Raw genomic sequence first — 15,077 nt, 5'->3', positions numbered from 1 at the left:
GGCAAAGCGAGAGGCGGAGACGAGAGTGGGGCGTGGCTCTTTCGGAGCTCCGCCTTCTCTGCTGTATCCGCCGCCTGCTGCTGCTCGGGAGAAGGTGACCTGCCAGCAGAGAGAGCGCGCGCTTCCTCCGCCGCCGCCGCCGCCGCCATGGTCAGTGCAGCTGAGTTCGGGGTCAGATCCCCGCAGCCTTTTAAAATGAATCGTATTATTTCCTCGGTCGGGTGGGAGGCGGAAGGTTCTGACGAGATCCTGGACCGGCGGCGAAGGGGGCGCCTTAGCCCGCAGTAAAATGGGAGGGCAGCAAAGGCAGCGGCCGCCCTTGTCCTTCTGCACAGCTGCGAAGCTGTCGAAAGCAGCGCAAGGTCCCTTGCCAGGATGAGGGCAGGGGAGGAACCTTCCCGCCTGCGGGCGCCTGAAGGGAAGGAAGCGGCTGCGGAGGGCTCTGTTCTCCAACGGCAGGGTCGCGGGCAGAGACCCAGGAGGGGGGTCCCTCTGTTTCAAAAGGCCAGCCGGGGACTGGGTTTGACTAATCGGGCGGGGGCATATGGGTTTAATGGGGAAAACCAGACCCACGAGCCCCTTCTTCGAGCAGGGCTGACGTAATTTGCCACCATAATTTGAGCACCGGCTCAGGTAACTGCGGGGGGGCTGAGGGTGGTGAAGGATGAGACATAGCTGTCCCCTTGGCTGAGTTATATGCTCAATAGATTAGTGTGTTGCACATTAGTGGTTCCTTCCAGCTCTACAATCCTATAGTTCTATGAATACATGTGGGAAGGACAAAGGAGATTTGGAGTGATAGATCTTCAACCATGCATGAAACTCCTGGTAAATCAGAGCAAGCCCATAGCTGCTGTTCTCCCATATTGGAACTGCAGTGCATGCAATGAAAACATTTTCTGGGCTTCGGTACAGTGGTACCTCGGGTTACATACGCTTCAGGTTACATACATTTCACATTACAGACTCCACTAACCCAGAAATAGTACCTCAGGTTAAGAATTTTGCTTCGGGATGAGAACAGAAATCGTGCTCCAGCAGTGTGGTGGCAGCAGGAGGTTCCATTAGCTAAAGTGGTACCTCAGGTTAAGAACGGACCTCTGGAACGAATTGTGGTAAGTTCTTAACCCGAGGTACCACTGTACTTGGGTTTTGTGATGCACACTGCCTTGGCTTTCTGTTTTTACAGAGTATGTGAGAAGATGCTCTACCCAGTTCCATTCTTTTTGCTATCATAAGCCTTTGTGGTGCCAGTGTGGTGGTGTGGTTAAGAGCGGTAGTCTCGTTATCTGGGGAACCGGGTTTGCGTCTCCGCTCCTCCACCTGCAGCTGCTGGGTGACCTTGGGCCAGTCACACTTCTCTGAAGTCTCTCAGCCCCACTCACCTCACAGAGTGTTTGTTGTGGGGGAGGAAGGGAAAGGAGATTGTTAGCCACTTTGAGACTCCTTAAAGGGAGTGAAAGGCGGGATATCAAATCCAAACTCTTCTTCTTGTAAAGTGGAAAAGTTTCTGCTTGGCTTGGAAGGTAACCTACAAGGGGTGATGGGGCAGGAAGGGAAAACATTTTTCTCAAATTTTATGTCACTTTTGTTCATTAGTAACCAGGGTATATAGCACTTGAGGGGACAGCTGCAGAGAGCACTGCCAGCCTTGCTCAATAACAATGCCCCATTTATCGTCTTCCATTTCAGCAGTGTGTGACTTACTGGTATTGCTGGAATGTCTCCCTGTATGACTTTCAAGGTGCTCTTCAAGTAGGCAAACTTCCAAATTCTTGTTGGGGCCATAGCCATAGCCTGATGCTTTCCGATGAAAGGAGTGACTTAAGCTGCAACTTTATATTCACTGTGTTATGATGCTGCAAATCAAATGCAAAATTTTATCTGGTTTATGGTATGTGACCATATAGCTGTTCATCCACTAAGAGGAGGCAATGGGTGTCCCATAAGACACACCCTTTTCCTTATGGTCTGCAGCTATAACACTTTATTAGGTAACAAGTAAGAGTGTTATCTGTAAAGATTTAAGTGCTTTTGGTGCTAGGGACGCAGGTGACGCTGTGGGTTAAACTACAGAGCCTAGGACATGCCGATCAGAAGGTCGGCGGTTCGAATCCCCACGACGGGGTGAGCTCCTGCTGCTCGGTCCCTGCTCCTGCCAACCTAGCAGTTCGAAAACACCTCAAAGTGCAAGTAGATAAATAGGTACCGCTCCGGCGGGAAGGTAAACGGTGTTTCCGTGCACTGCTCTGATTCGCCAGAAGCGGCTTAGTCATGCTGGCCACATGACCCAGAAGCTGTACGCCGGCTCCCTCAGCCAATAAAGAGATCTGCAACCCCAGAGTCGTCCGCGACTGGACCTAATGGTCAGGGGGTCCCTTTACCTTTTAAGAAGCTTTTAAAAATATTTTGTCTTAAGGGATAAAGGTATAAAAGCTCACAGGATCAGGCTGTTAAATAAGTACAGTCTGTGATGCAAGCAATTAGGCACCAAAATTGTATAAAGAGACGGTGCTGTATAGCTATGTCACAGAAGCATCTGGAATAAAGAAACTGTCAGTGTTGACTTGTAGCACAACCTTGGAGGGAAAATACTGATTTGCTTTAACTACTAGAGACGAAGTGAATGGCATCATTAATAAAACGCCCGTGAAAGCAGGAATGTTGATTGCAGCAATCTCCCCCATAATCCCCAACACACCATTTAATCCTGATGATGTCAGAGCACAGGACATATTCTGCAGTAAAACCAGAGATGGTATAAAGAATTAACTCTTAGTAACTCTTAGTAACAAATTATACAAGTTACCTTTTTATAAAAAAGCATTTAAATCTTTACAGATAACACTGTGAACTTTTATAGTAATACAGCAAGCAGCACTGTTGAAATATGGAAGAACTGTAGGTGGATCAACATACTTGTGCATCTACTAGGTTTGTGGAAGCCCGCCTGAGCATTCCAGTTGTTTTGGACTTCCAAGAGCCCTGACCTACATACCCACTGCTTGGAGATGAAAGGAGTCCACAGTTCACTCCCAGTCTAAACTGAAGGGCTCTGGAAACCTGTGTGGTGCCAAGTCACCTCCCTCACACTCCCAGCTGCAGGCTCTGGCACACAGTGAAGAATCCAATATTATATGCAGAATTATGAGGATTATTAATTGCAAGCAATTTCACGTGGGGAAGGGTGCTGAAAGTATGTTGGCAGTTGTTGTTTTTCTGAAAACAGCAGGGAGTTACATGGAACTTGTGACATGGGAATACTTCATATAACACAGCCCAAAGGCCTGGTTGAAGAGGAACATTTTTGCCTGGCGTCTAAAGGTGTATAATGAAGGCACCAGGTGAGCCTTCCTGGGGAGAGCATTCCACAAAGAGGGAGCCACTGCAGAAAAGGCCCATTCCTGTCTTGCCACCCTTTTGTGGAGGAGGCACACATAGAAGGGCATCAGATAATGATTGCAGAGTCCAGGTCGGATCATATGGGGAGAGGCAGCCCTTGAGGTATTGCGGTAATTATGCCTCTCCAAAGATGCAAGGAAGCCAGAATTCTAGTAACAATATTAATAACTAATACAGTGGTACCTCAGGTTAAGAACTTAATTCGTTCTGGAGGTCCGTTCTTAACCTGAAACTGTTCTTAATCTGAAGCACCACTTTAGCCAATGGGGCTGCCGCTGTGCCACCGCTGCGCGATTTCTGTTCTCATCCTGAAGCAAAGTTCTTAACCCGAGGTACTATTTCTGGGTTAGTGGAGTCTGTAACCTGAAGCGTTTGTAACCTGAAGCATCTGTAACCCGAGGTACCACTGTACTAATAAGTCTGTTTAACTTTCTCCTTCCCTTCACAGGTATGATGCATTGTCTTTCATGATTGCTTTCACTAGTAAAGGTTCTTTACTCATAATTAATCATAACATTTAAATGGATTTGTATTTCTCTAGTTTAAACCAGTTCTTTTTGTTGATAACCATGATTATTTTATCCAGTTACTGTAAACTGGCCAACACCAGTAACTTAGAAAGAGGATCTTGGGGATTGTAATTAATACAGACTTCAGCTGGCATCCAACATTACATAAATTGCAAATCCTACTAAACCTGAAAAACATTGTCTTGCTAAGTCAAAGTAGTGAATCAGATATAAAATAGCAGACTTTTTTTCCTTGTTGAAACTTGCATTTTGTTTTTCTTGAGGCCACATCATTTCTTTTGTTCAAACTTTTTAAATCTAAGAGCTGTAACTTGAGTGAGCTGAAATTTCTCTGTTTGAAACAGCAGCCTCCATCATTTTGCTAGCAATGAATAGACTCAAATACCTTCCTTAAATGAGCACAACACTTAGCTTACCCCACGAGTTTGGTGTGAGAGCAGATCTGGCCAGTGCCTAAATGGAAACCACATATGGCCACATTGGGTTCCATGATGAAAGGAAGGCAGGGTACAAGTATAAGGAGAACTGCTCAAGCATAAGGAGAACTGCTCCGCATAAGATCTGTTAAATATGTGCATGCATGTTCTCTATAGCAGTGTGTCAGTTTCCTACATCATTGCCTAAAGTCAGATGTTGCAAGGCACTTTATATTCTCATATATATCTGACAGTATAAGGTTACCTAGTATATTTTTCACCCTTGTCTTGTTATATGGTGGTCTTAAATAAAAATTCTCTTTCAGCTTTTCATTTTCTACATGTAACCACCATGTTTCCAAAAGACTGTAGTTTTTGAGAAATCTCTTTAAAATAGCTCATGTTTAGGCTGGTACAGAATATTGATGTTTCTGTATTCTGCATGGGAGATTTGTCCTTTTAACTTTTCTGTTCTGTTTATAAGTTTAAAACGTGTTTTGGCTGTCCCAAGACGGAATAATTATAATGAATTCCTGGCAGTCTGGTTAGTTCACAGTTGGAAGGTTAGCTGAATCATAGACCTAACAACCTTCCTGACAAATTATTTGCCAAACGCTAACTTTTATGAAAGTTCATTCTACAGTAACGAGAGAAAACGTGTTTATGGAAATCTACAAATATTCTTTCTCTTTCAGTCCAAACCAATCAAAGTCCTCGTGACTGGTGCTGCTGGACAGATTGCCTACTCTCTGCTCTACGGCATTGCTAAGGGTGATGTCTTCGGAGCAGATCAGGTAATGGATAAAATGAATGATAGCATACCCATAAGCAGTCCATATGAGCACAAAGGTCAACTCTGCAGTTGTTAACAGGACATCCAGTGCAAGAAAAGGGCCTCACTGACTTTTTTGTCAATTGTTATTAAAATGACTGTCTTGTGGAAGGAAAGTGAGATTCCATTATGCAGAAATGAGTTTTTTAATATATATTCATTGTATAGAATGGTAAGAAAGATTCTGACAAATTATAAATTACTCTTAAATATATTTTGTACTGCATTAATATGGTGGTACAAACAGGACAAGGAATCTAATTTAATTTGATCTTACATGTAATCTGATCAATATTAAATAAACTAAGTAACTGACACAACTGTTGTTGCTTTACAGCCTCTCATTCTTGTGCTATTGGATATCACTCCCATGATGACTGTATTGGACGGCGTACTTATGGAATTGCAAGACTGTGCTCTTCCTCTGTTAAGAGGTGACAAGAAAATTCAGTTTGTGCTCTGTCTGCAGATGCTTAGGTTTGAAATATATAGGCAAATGAGAGACACATTACTGCCAAATTTAACAGCATTGTTCAGTGTAGTGGCCATATATTTCAGGGCAAAAGAGGACCATTTTGCCATTCTGTAAATTGAAGAGATGTTGGCTGGCATTAGGAATTAAATTTAAGATTTATAAGCCGAACACATTAAGCAGACTATGGGAGGTATAGTCTGTGGTGGAAGAAAATAATTTTCAAAGCACTGGGGAAGCTTGTCCGGTAGTATACTTGCACATTTTGCTCTACTGACCCACTAGTGCCAATTAAAAGAAAGTCAAATTTAATAGAAACCTACCTCACATTGATTCAGTGATTGTACATTAGTGTGATGTAGTTAATTTCAGTGATGAAAGCTTTTGCCTTTGGTTATGCTTACCTAATAAAGTGGCCACTGAAACATTATTTCAATAACCTTGAAAAAACGGGAGAAAAATGAGGCTTGTGTTTTCTTTTCGCTTGCATCTAAACCAGTGCTTTCAAACTTGGCTTTCCAGCTGCTGTTGGACTACAACTCCCATCATATCTAGCTAGCATGACCAGTGGTTATGAATGATGGGTTGTAGTCCAGCAACAGCTGGAGAGCCACATTTGAGAAACACTAACCTAAACCAAGTTTAGACCAGTTTGGATCATGGAAGTCATGAAGCAAATTCACTTCACAATTTATTAATAGGTTGAGGCATTAGAGAAAGAGAGAATTGACACTTGAACAGAAGCAGTAGCAGACTTTTTGATATGCTTTGGGATTTTGGTCACAGCCTTGTTATGATTAGTTCTGAAGGCACTGGTTTCCCCTCATAGTTTTACCATAAACTTATCTTTCAGCCCTCTTCCTCTCTACTTACAGAGGTAATTGCAACTGACAAAGAAGATGTTGCATTTAAAGACCTTGATATAGCCATCCTAGTTGGCTCCATGCCAAGGAAAGAGGGCATGGAACGCAAAGATCTGCTCAAGGCAAATGTGAAAATTTTTAAGTCACAAGGAGCTGCATTGGACAAGTATGCAAAGAAGACTGTTAAGGTGAATACAGCTGGTGTGACGTGGTTGCTAAGAGAATGAGCTGTGCCGCAAGAGATTGCTGATTTACATATCATCTCATCATTGTCACTCTCTTACTTCTGTCCATAAAATAAGGCTACTAAGTCTGGTCTACCCTTTAAGCTGTTAAAAGGATTGCTATTATAACATGTGAAGTACTTTGAACACAGAAATGAAGTTGGCACTTCTTTAATTACAGTCGAGCATCCAAGTTTTAAGCTACCTGAGTCTTTAAAAGGGGGGAAGACCTTTTTGTAGCATTTGTCTTGTTAACCAGTTTACAAAATGTTTCTAGTTTAGTAATTTGCCATTTATCAGATTTCAATTTCCACATGATCAGTGAAATATTGTTTTACACAATTTATATATTGCCTTAGCATTAAAAAAAAATCTCTAAACTATAAATCACATCTGAAATCTCAGCAATTGTGGTTTAGTTGGCTGGTCACTTGACAGACTTGCAGTAAATAGTCCACTTTCTTCCTTGCCCCCCAATCAGGTTATTGTGGTAGGCAATCCAGCAAATACCAACTGCCTGATTGCCTCAAAGTCTGCTCCATCTATACCAAAGGAGAATTTCAGTTGTTTAACCCGTCTGGATCACAACAGAGCTAAATCCCAGGTAGGAACTCTCTTCTAAGTTATAGAAAACACTTTTTTGTTCTTTATGTACGCCAGTTTTCTGAAATAATTTCTTTAAAAGGGGTAGGGAATCTAAATGCTTCAAATTACCATCTGATCTTGGCATTTTCTGCTTCCTACCCTCAATAAAACTAGATTGCTATCAAAGTTGGTGTGACTGCCAGGGATGTAAAGAACTGCATCATCTGGGGGAATCACTCCTCTACTCAATATCCAGATGTTAATCATGCCAAGGTGAAAGTGCAAGGAAAAGATATTGGAGTTTATGAAGCTGTGAAAAATGATAACTGGCTCAAGGGGGACTTCATTACTGTAAGTTAATAATGTGGGTGATTTCATTTTTTCTTGTATTGTCCATTGCAGCAACGTAACATGAGTAGCAGATGTTCCAGAGTCAGGATTTCAGAATATCAGCTTCTACATTAGCGGTTTTGTACAGTGGCCATGCTCTGCCATTTGCATGTAGATAAACTCTATGCATGTATAGTCATGGGAAAAAGAAAGTACACTCACCTTGAATTCTGTGGTTTTACATATGAGGACATAATAACAACCATCTGTTCCTTAGCAGGTCTTAAAATTAGGTAAATAGAACCCCAGATGAGCAACAAAACATGTCATATTACAGAGTGTCTGAACTCAGAATTCAAAGAGGTTTTCTTTTTCCCATGACTGTATGCCCTACACCAGTGGGATCACTGCATAGATACACAATTCCCCCATGCGCTTTATTTCAGTGCTATTGTAGCTAAGGAAGCAATCTCCCAGAAGAATTTGAACATGGAAAAGTAGTAGTCAATATTGAGAGACTTACGGCATTTTACAGAAAAAGATGTAAAATGAAAAAGTTTGAGGATATTAGAAATCAGGTAATGAGTTGGTTGCATTACTACCAACTGAATAAAATGTTCAAATGTCATAAAAAGTGTGGCTTCAATGTCCAAAGTTCTCAGTCTGAAAGGGAACCAATAGAAAATAGAGAAAAACTGATATCGAGGATGTATAAGATATTGTTAGCATAGGAAACCCAAGACGAAATTGTTAAATCTGCTATTGGGCTAGGGGTGGGGCATCATAGAATTAGAATCATGGGAAATCTGGGTTGAAATTCACAGCATGTTATACCTGGAGGGAGAATTTTATGAAAGTGATATGTAGATGGTACCTAACACCAAGTAAGTAAGCCAAAGCTTATAAATCAACATCTAATCTTTGTTGGGAATGTGGTGGCCGTGCAAAGTAGCTAAGGACTTTTGGGAAATGATTTATAATGAGTTGAAAAGGATATTCAAGGTAATCCCCCCCCCCAAAAAAAACCCAGAAGCTTTTTTTTACTAGGGATAGCTGGAGCAGATATCCAAAAAAACTCGTATAAATCTATTTCTTTACGCAACCACAATAGCACGAATATTGTACGCACAAAAATGGTGCCATGAGGTGACACCTACCAAAAGAAGAATGGCAGCTGAAATAGATAGAATATGTAAAAAAGAAAAAATAAGAGACGCTGCCTGGCTTGCTTCTCGAGCAAAGGCAGGCAGGCACCTTTGAGGGAGCCCCCTGCCTCCAGCTCCCGTGAGCCAGAGGGCGGGGACTGCCCACCCCTCAGCTGTTCAAGCCCCCATACTTCTCTTGCAGCAGTCAGAGTGGTATGGGGCTGAGCAATGTATCTTGGCTGCATCTTCCTCCCCTAAGGTGGGGAGGAAGAAGCAGCCGAGATACATTTCAGGCATTGTGATATATCAGCGTATATAGCTGCTGATAGATCATAATGTTGAAAACCAAATCTTACCCAGCCCTAATCTATTCTGGATCTTTCACATAAGTTGTTACTTTATGTGGTAGAAGAAAAAACTCCCCCCATACATTATTCCAGAACTGTTATGTGGCAGGATGCAAACAAAAAACCCCAGCAACAATATCAAGACAAAAGGTTAATGTCCATGGATCTGATTAAATTCCTAAATCTGATTAAATTCAGCCTGAGTTTTGTAAAGCTCTATTGCAGCCATAGGCAAACTTGGCCCTCCAGATGTTTTAGGACTACAACTCTCGTGATCTCTAGCTAACAAGACCAGTGGTCAGGGATGATGGGAATTGTAGTCCTAAAACATCTGGAGGACTGAGTGTGCCTATGCCTGTTCTGTAGACTTCATGTGAAGTTGGTATATTCCCTGTTCTTTTGTGTTCTAGATTGTAATCTTTGAAGGCAAGGAATGTCTTGTGTTTTATTTATCTGAAAGCTACTCTGGGAGTTTTTGGGGTGAGGAACTGGGTAAAAATGCTTGAAATGTTTTTCATTGTCCTTATGTAGACAATATTGGTAGCCTCTCTGTCTTGGACTCATTATAATAAAGAGTAATTATGGTAGTAGGTGCAAATAGTCCAGTAATTTTCCTCTGTCAATACTACAGACTGTTCAGCAGCGAGGTGCAGCTGTTATTAAAGCCAGGAAGCTATCAAGTGCAATGTCGGCAGCCAAAGCTATCTGTGATCATGTGAGAGACCTATGGTTTGGCACTCCAGAGGTAAGTGTTGCAGCAGCCCATAAAGAAGTTAGCTTTGATAATAGCTGTTTAAAATTTAGTATATACTTCCTTTATATTAGGCATACAGCTGATCACCTGATAATCTTATATATGCTTTCATGAATTTCTTGGTAAAATCACAAATGTGATAAAACTGATCATAAGTGTAAAGAGAAAAATGGCAAGTTGATATTCTGGAATGCAAAGAATTGTAACAGGATCCTTCCTTCAGAACGATATATGCTTATGCCAAATGTGAAGTAAATAATTGGGAAAGTACTACACTATTTATTTGTATTCTTATTTAAAGGGTGAATTTGTTTCCATGGGTGTTATTTCTGATGGAAATTCATATGGTGTCCCTGAAGATCTGATCTATTCATTTCCTGTTGTAATTAAGGTATGTAAAAAATATGCAGTTTCTGAAATACTTGTTAAGTAAATGTGATACTGTGCAAAGTTCAAGAAGCACAAGTGCAATGTGGACATCACTACCGTGAGCATTAAAGAATCTATAAAACAGCAACAGCAGTTTAGGTACTACCCCTAAAGCACATAGTGCAGGATTTAACTAATGAGTCCTGCAAGTGGAGCCACTGTGAAGGGTTTCTGTTTGTGCAGTGGGGCTCCCCTTCTCTCCTCGTCATTCCCCCTCAAAACTGGCTTTGGGGAGCGGGTCAGGAGAACCCTCAGAACAGCACGCAAGGGGCATTTTAGGAAAGCTAGAATGCTTGGTCTGACAGAACAATCACCTTTGTGTAACGATGAACTCCCTCCCACACCTTTTTGTTTGTTGTTGAAATAATTTTTATTGAGTTTTACAAATATTTTTTAGGCAAAACATACATCTTACATACAATATATAAAAACCACTTGGCCATCTCAGCCTGAGACTTCCCTCCTCCTTGACTAATGGTTTTCCTATTTATACTCTAATATTGCATTTTATTATTGTGGTTATTACCCTTAAATCCTAATCTTAAATAAACTATTTAAGAATCATACTCCAGTTGGACCTCCGGTTGTGGAAGGGATCCGTTCCTTGCGTGCATCCCAAAGTTTACGTAAACAGGTTCAACTGTAGTAATAAATGATACATCTAACCTTATAAAACTTCTTGTAACTCTACTAACAATGTCAGTTGTTTACAGTTGTCTTTCAAATACAGCATAATTTTTTCCAGTCTTTCAGAAAGGTCTGGTCTTGCTGGTTCTGAAATTTCCCCGTCAATTTCGCCATAGTTTCATCTGCCACTCTTCTTTCGTCGGAATCTCTTCCCGTTTCAGTTTTTGGGCCAATAATATTCTTGCTGCAGTTGTTGCATATAAAAAGAGTGTTTTATTTTGCTTATGTATTTCTCTGCCTACAATACCCAGTAAAAAGGCTTCTGGTTTTTTTACAAATGTATATTTCAACATTTTTAAAAGTTCATTATACAGGTATATCATTTCCCAGAAAGCCTTCACTTTCTTAAAAACCCACGACATATGATAGAAGGTACCATCTTTTTTTTTACATTTCCAACATTGATTATCTGATCAGTACATTTTTGCTAACTTCACCGGTGTTATATACCATCTGTACATCATTTTCATTACATTTTCTTTAAGCAAACTGCGAGCTGTAAAATTTATTCCGTCTTTCCAAAGTTTTTCTCAATCTTCTAATTGTATATTATAACCAATATCTTTTGGCCAGTGTACCATAACAGATTTAACTTCTTCATCTTTTACATGCCATTCTAAAAGTAATTTATACATTTTTGACAATATTTTAATTTTAGAGCTTAACAAATCTAATTCAAACCTGGATTTTATATTACTCAAATCCATTTTTTTAAATCTTCTTTAAATATTTCATTTATTTGACAATAATGCAACCAATCTTTTACTAAACTTTTAATTTCCTCATAAGATTTTAATTTCCACTAATTATCTATTTCCATCACCAAATCTTCATAGGTGGCCCAATTTCTTTCCATATTTAGCTTTTTTACACTTATAGCCTCTATAAATATTAACACTGCTTGCTTATCATTCCTGGTCGTCAAATATTCAATTATATCAACTATGTTTCTTATGTTATCTTTCATCTGACTACCAGGAAGAAAGCCAGCTTGGTCTTCATGTATTATATCTTTTAATACTCTTTTCAATCTGTTTGCTAAAATACTTGAAAACAGTTTATAGTCATTATTTAACAACAAGATTTGCTTATAATTTTTAATTTGTAAGAAATCTGCATCCTGTTTTGGAATCAAAGTAATAAATACTTCTTTCCATGTTGCTGGGATATCTCCTGTTTTTAAAATATTGTTCATCACATCTTTCAAAGGTATCATCAAGGTTTGCCCCCCCCCCCAAACTCAGTAATATATTGAATACAGTATTTTAGTAACTGTAGACATAGGGTGATCATTCACACCATATGCAACACTTACATTGTTTTCATAACAGTTTAATGTAGCTTTCTCCAAAAAATACTTGGAGCTCTAATTTGGCAAAGTGTGAAGCATACATTCTTAAAGGTAAAGGTACCCCTGCCCATACAGACTCTAGGGTTGTGCGCTCATCTCACTCTATAGGCCGGGAGCCAGCGCTGTCCGCAGACACTTCCGGGTCACGTGGCCAGCGTGACAAGCTGCTTCTGGTGAGCCAGCGCAGCACACGGAACGCCGTTTACCGTCCCGCTAGTAAGCGGTCCCTATTTATCTACTTGCACCTGGGGGTGCTTTCGAACTGCTAGGTTGGCAGGCGCTGGGACCGAGCGACGGGAGCACACCCCGCCGCGGGGATTCGAACCGCCGACCTTTCGATCGGCAGGTCCTAGGAGCTGAGGCTTTAACCCACAGTGCCACCCGCGTCCTTTTTTTTTTTTTAAAGGCGCGAAATACATTCTTAAAGTTCCCTAAAACACCTGGTTGGGAATGACCAACTTGTTTATTACAAGTCTGTGGCTCTATGATTCCCTATATCTAATGTCTAGTTTGTTTTAAGCTCCTGTGCGGAGGCTAGTGAATACCTAATCCAACCTTCTCCAAGCTGGTGCCCTCCTGCTGTTTTGGAGGACACCTCCCCTTATCCCCAGTCAGCCGGAAAGGCTGACCTAATCAATAGCCCTGTCACACCTTTATCCTGTAACACTGTGGAGTTGAAATTTGTTATGGTTTAAAGGCTTTAGAAGTCACCAATTCATTTTTCACAGGATAAAACATGGAAGTTGGTCGAAGGCCTTCCTGTTAATGACTTCTCCCGTGAGAAGATGGATTTGACTGCCAAAGAGCTCACTGACGAAAAGGAGACTGCTGTGGAGTTTCTGTCCAGTGCATGACTAGGTGCTGCTCAGGATGCTTCGGGAGATGGCTTAAACACAGAGGAGTCTAAAAGTCGTCTCTAAATTCAGCATCAAATGCGATTACTGTATCCGTCAGTTGTCTTCCCCGCCCCGCTGCAGCAGTCAGTACCTGCTTTGTTGGTACACCTGTGCCTGTTATTGAGTGCTCTTAGTAATGAAGTTATCACACAACATGTTTCGAAAGTAGTTTGCACACTTGACCAAATCTTGATTTATTACTGTTTGCTTCTTGTTATTGCATTGTGCATTAGAAGGATAGTAGCCTTTCTGCTTTAATTACACCAAAACCAGCTATATAGTGCTAAAAGCTGATTTTATGAAATGGGCTTTAGCACTTTATTCATCAAGTACAATTAGAGCCACCATTGGTCTTTATCAAAGTGCACAAGATTCTATATTTCTACCATTAAAATCTCTTAAGTAGGAAATGCATTTTGCATACAATGAATGTACCATATGTTGACCATCATTGATGCACAAATTTTACTGGAAATTACATTAAATGTTGCTGAGTAAGCAGCTTTTGTGGTTTTTTGTTCACCTTGCTTTCATGAAAGTATGTAAAACACAACCTTCACCATAAAGCAGATTGCATGCATTTTTTAAAATAAAGCATATCTGGAACTAGAGTGGTTTGAAGGTACAACCATGCACAGAATATACAATACCTCTATGGCAAGCTCAAACAGATAATAGCATTTCTCTGTACTCTGCACACAGAGAACCTACTACTTGCTTATTCTTCCTATTGCTTCAAATATAGCCAAAGAAAGCTCTTTTATTATTTTTAACCTCTCTTGCAACCCTGAGTTCATTTGGAGCTTTGGCCTGCCTGACCCTCTCCCTGCAACTGTTGGCTACTCTTTCTTCATTTCTTATACATGCCTTCTTAAATCTCAGCTCATCTGCAAGCTCCTAATGCTGTCACACTGGTTTCTTTCGATGCCTACCACTTTTCTTATTGGAATTGTCTGCATTTGTACCTTCAGTAGTTCACTTGGACTCCCTTCTCTTTGAGTATTTCTGGCCATAGTACTACACCCAGTAGTTCTCACAGCTTTTGGAATCAGCTTTTTAAAAGTCTAAAGTGCATGTCTGGCTACACTCAGCTCTCCCTTGCCTGTGTATAATGAAACCCAAGAGGACGCGATCACTTCTTCCCAAGGTTCCCAGCACTTCCACTTTGTCAAATACAGTAGTTTCTCCCTGTTGGTGAGGACCAGGTCCAAGATAGATGACCCCCTCATTGCTTCTTCCACCATCTGTGAAATGAAATTGTCAGTGAGGCAGTTGAGGAATATGTTGGAATATGTTACACTCTTGGGAAGGAAAGAAATGGAGCAAGGCAGAATGATGGAAGAGACACACCAGTACAAGTCTACTTTTTCTCCTGTCTGAGTGGCAGCATTTTGCAGCTCTGCCCTGGATAGAATGTAAAAGAAAGGAGGGTTGTTCTTCCTAATAACCCTTTCGATTCTCCAAACAGGCTACCTGTATGAACACAGCTTAAGTAAAATATTAAGGACAAAAGGCTGTTCCGTAGTGTCACCCAGTGTAGTGGCAATATTTATTCAGTTACAAAAAGTTGAGTCAGAAACTTAGTGATTGCTTAATTGAACTATTTCCTTGTTTAAGTGGAATCAGTTCCCTGCAATTGGTCTTGGGAAATGAAAATTTTCAGTTGAGCCTGTAGATGGAGCTATAAGAGTAGATACTCATGAAAAGCAATAAAGAGTTGGAAATATGAAGTAGAAAAAATACATACTTTCCTGTAGAGTCTGTCTGTTCCAGGAACCCAACAGACAGGATAAGAAATTATAATGCTGCAAATG

General features: G+C 40.8%; 1 protein-coding gene across 3 annotated transcripts; it reads left to right on the top strand.

Moving 5' to 3' along the window:
- Positions 1 to 29: 29 nt before the first annotated feature.
- On the top strand, positions 30 to 13,764 carry MDH1 (malate dehydrogenase 1). 3 transcript variants are annotated; one of them, XM_083730739.1, is made up of 9 exons: positions 30 to 150; positions 5,044 to 5,142; positions 5,518 to 5,614; positions 6,528 to 6,703; positions 7,221 to 7,343; positions 7,499 to 7,675; positions 9,778 to 9,891; positions 10,202 to 10,291; positions 13,096 to 13,764. In XM_083730739.1, the coding sequence occupies exons 1-9, from the start codon at positions 148 to 150 to the stop codon at positions 13,219 to 13,221; spliced, it is 1,005 nt and encodes a 334-aa protein (XP_083586865.1). In that variant the 5' UTR covers positions 30 to 147; the 3' UTR covers positions 13,222 to 13,764. The 3 variants fall into 3 exon arrangements, with proteins under 3 accessions (XP_083586865.1, XP_083586866.1, XP_083586864.1); XM_083730740.1 differs by having other exon boundaries at positions 92 to 171; XM_083730738.1 differs by lacking the exon at positions 30 to 150 and adding an exon at positions 802 to 828.
- Positions 13,765 to 15,077: the final 1,313 nt, after the last annotated feature.

The sequence above is a fragment of the Podarcis gaigeae genome (assembly GCF_964106915.1).
Source record: "Podarcis gaigeae genome assembly, chromosome: 3".
Lineage (NCBI taxonomy): Eukaryota > Metazoa > Chordata > Lepidosauria > Squamata > Lacertidae > Podarcis > Podarcis gaigeae.
This window is presented reverse-complemented; position numbering and strand designations above follow the sequence as displayed.

Bases quoted from the DNA above. Each gene is read 5' to 3' on its own strand.
- MDH1 (XM_083730740.1), top strand. From the start codon at position 148: ATGGTCAGTGCAGCTGAGTTCGGG. The intron at 9,892-10,201 runs GTAAGTGTTGCA...TCTTATTTAAAG, and splicing joins TATGGTTTGGCACTCCAGAG to GGTGAATTTGTTTCCATGGG. The intron at 10,292-13,095 runs GTATGTAAAAAA...CATTTTTCACAG, and splicing joins CATTTCCTGTTGTAATTAAG to GATAAAACATGGAAGTTGGT.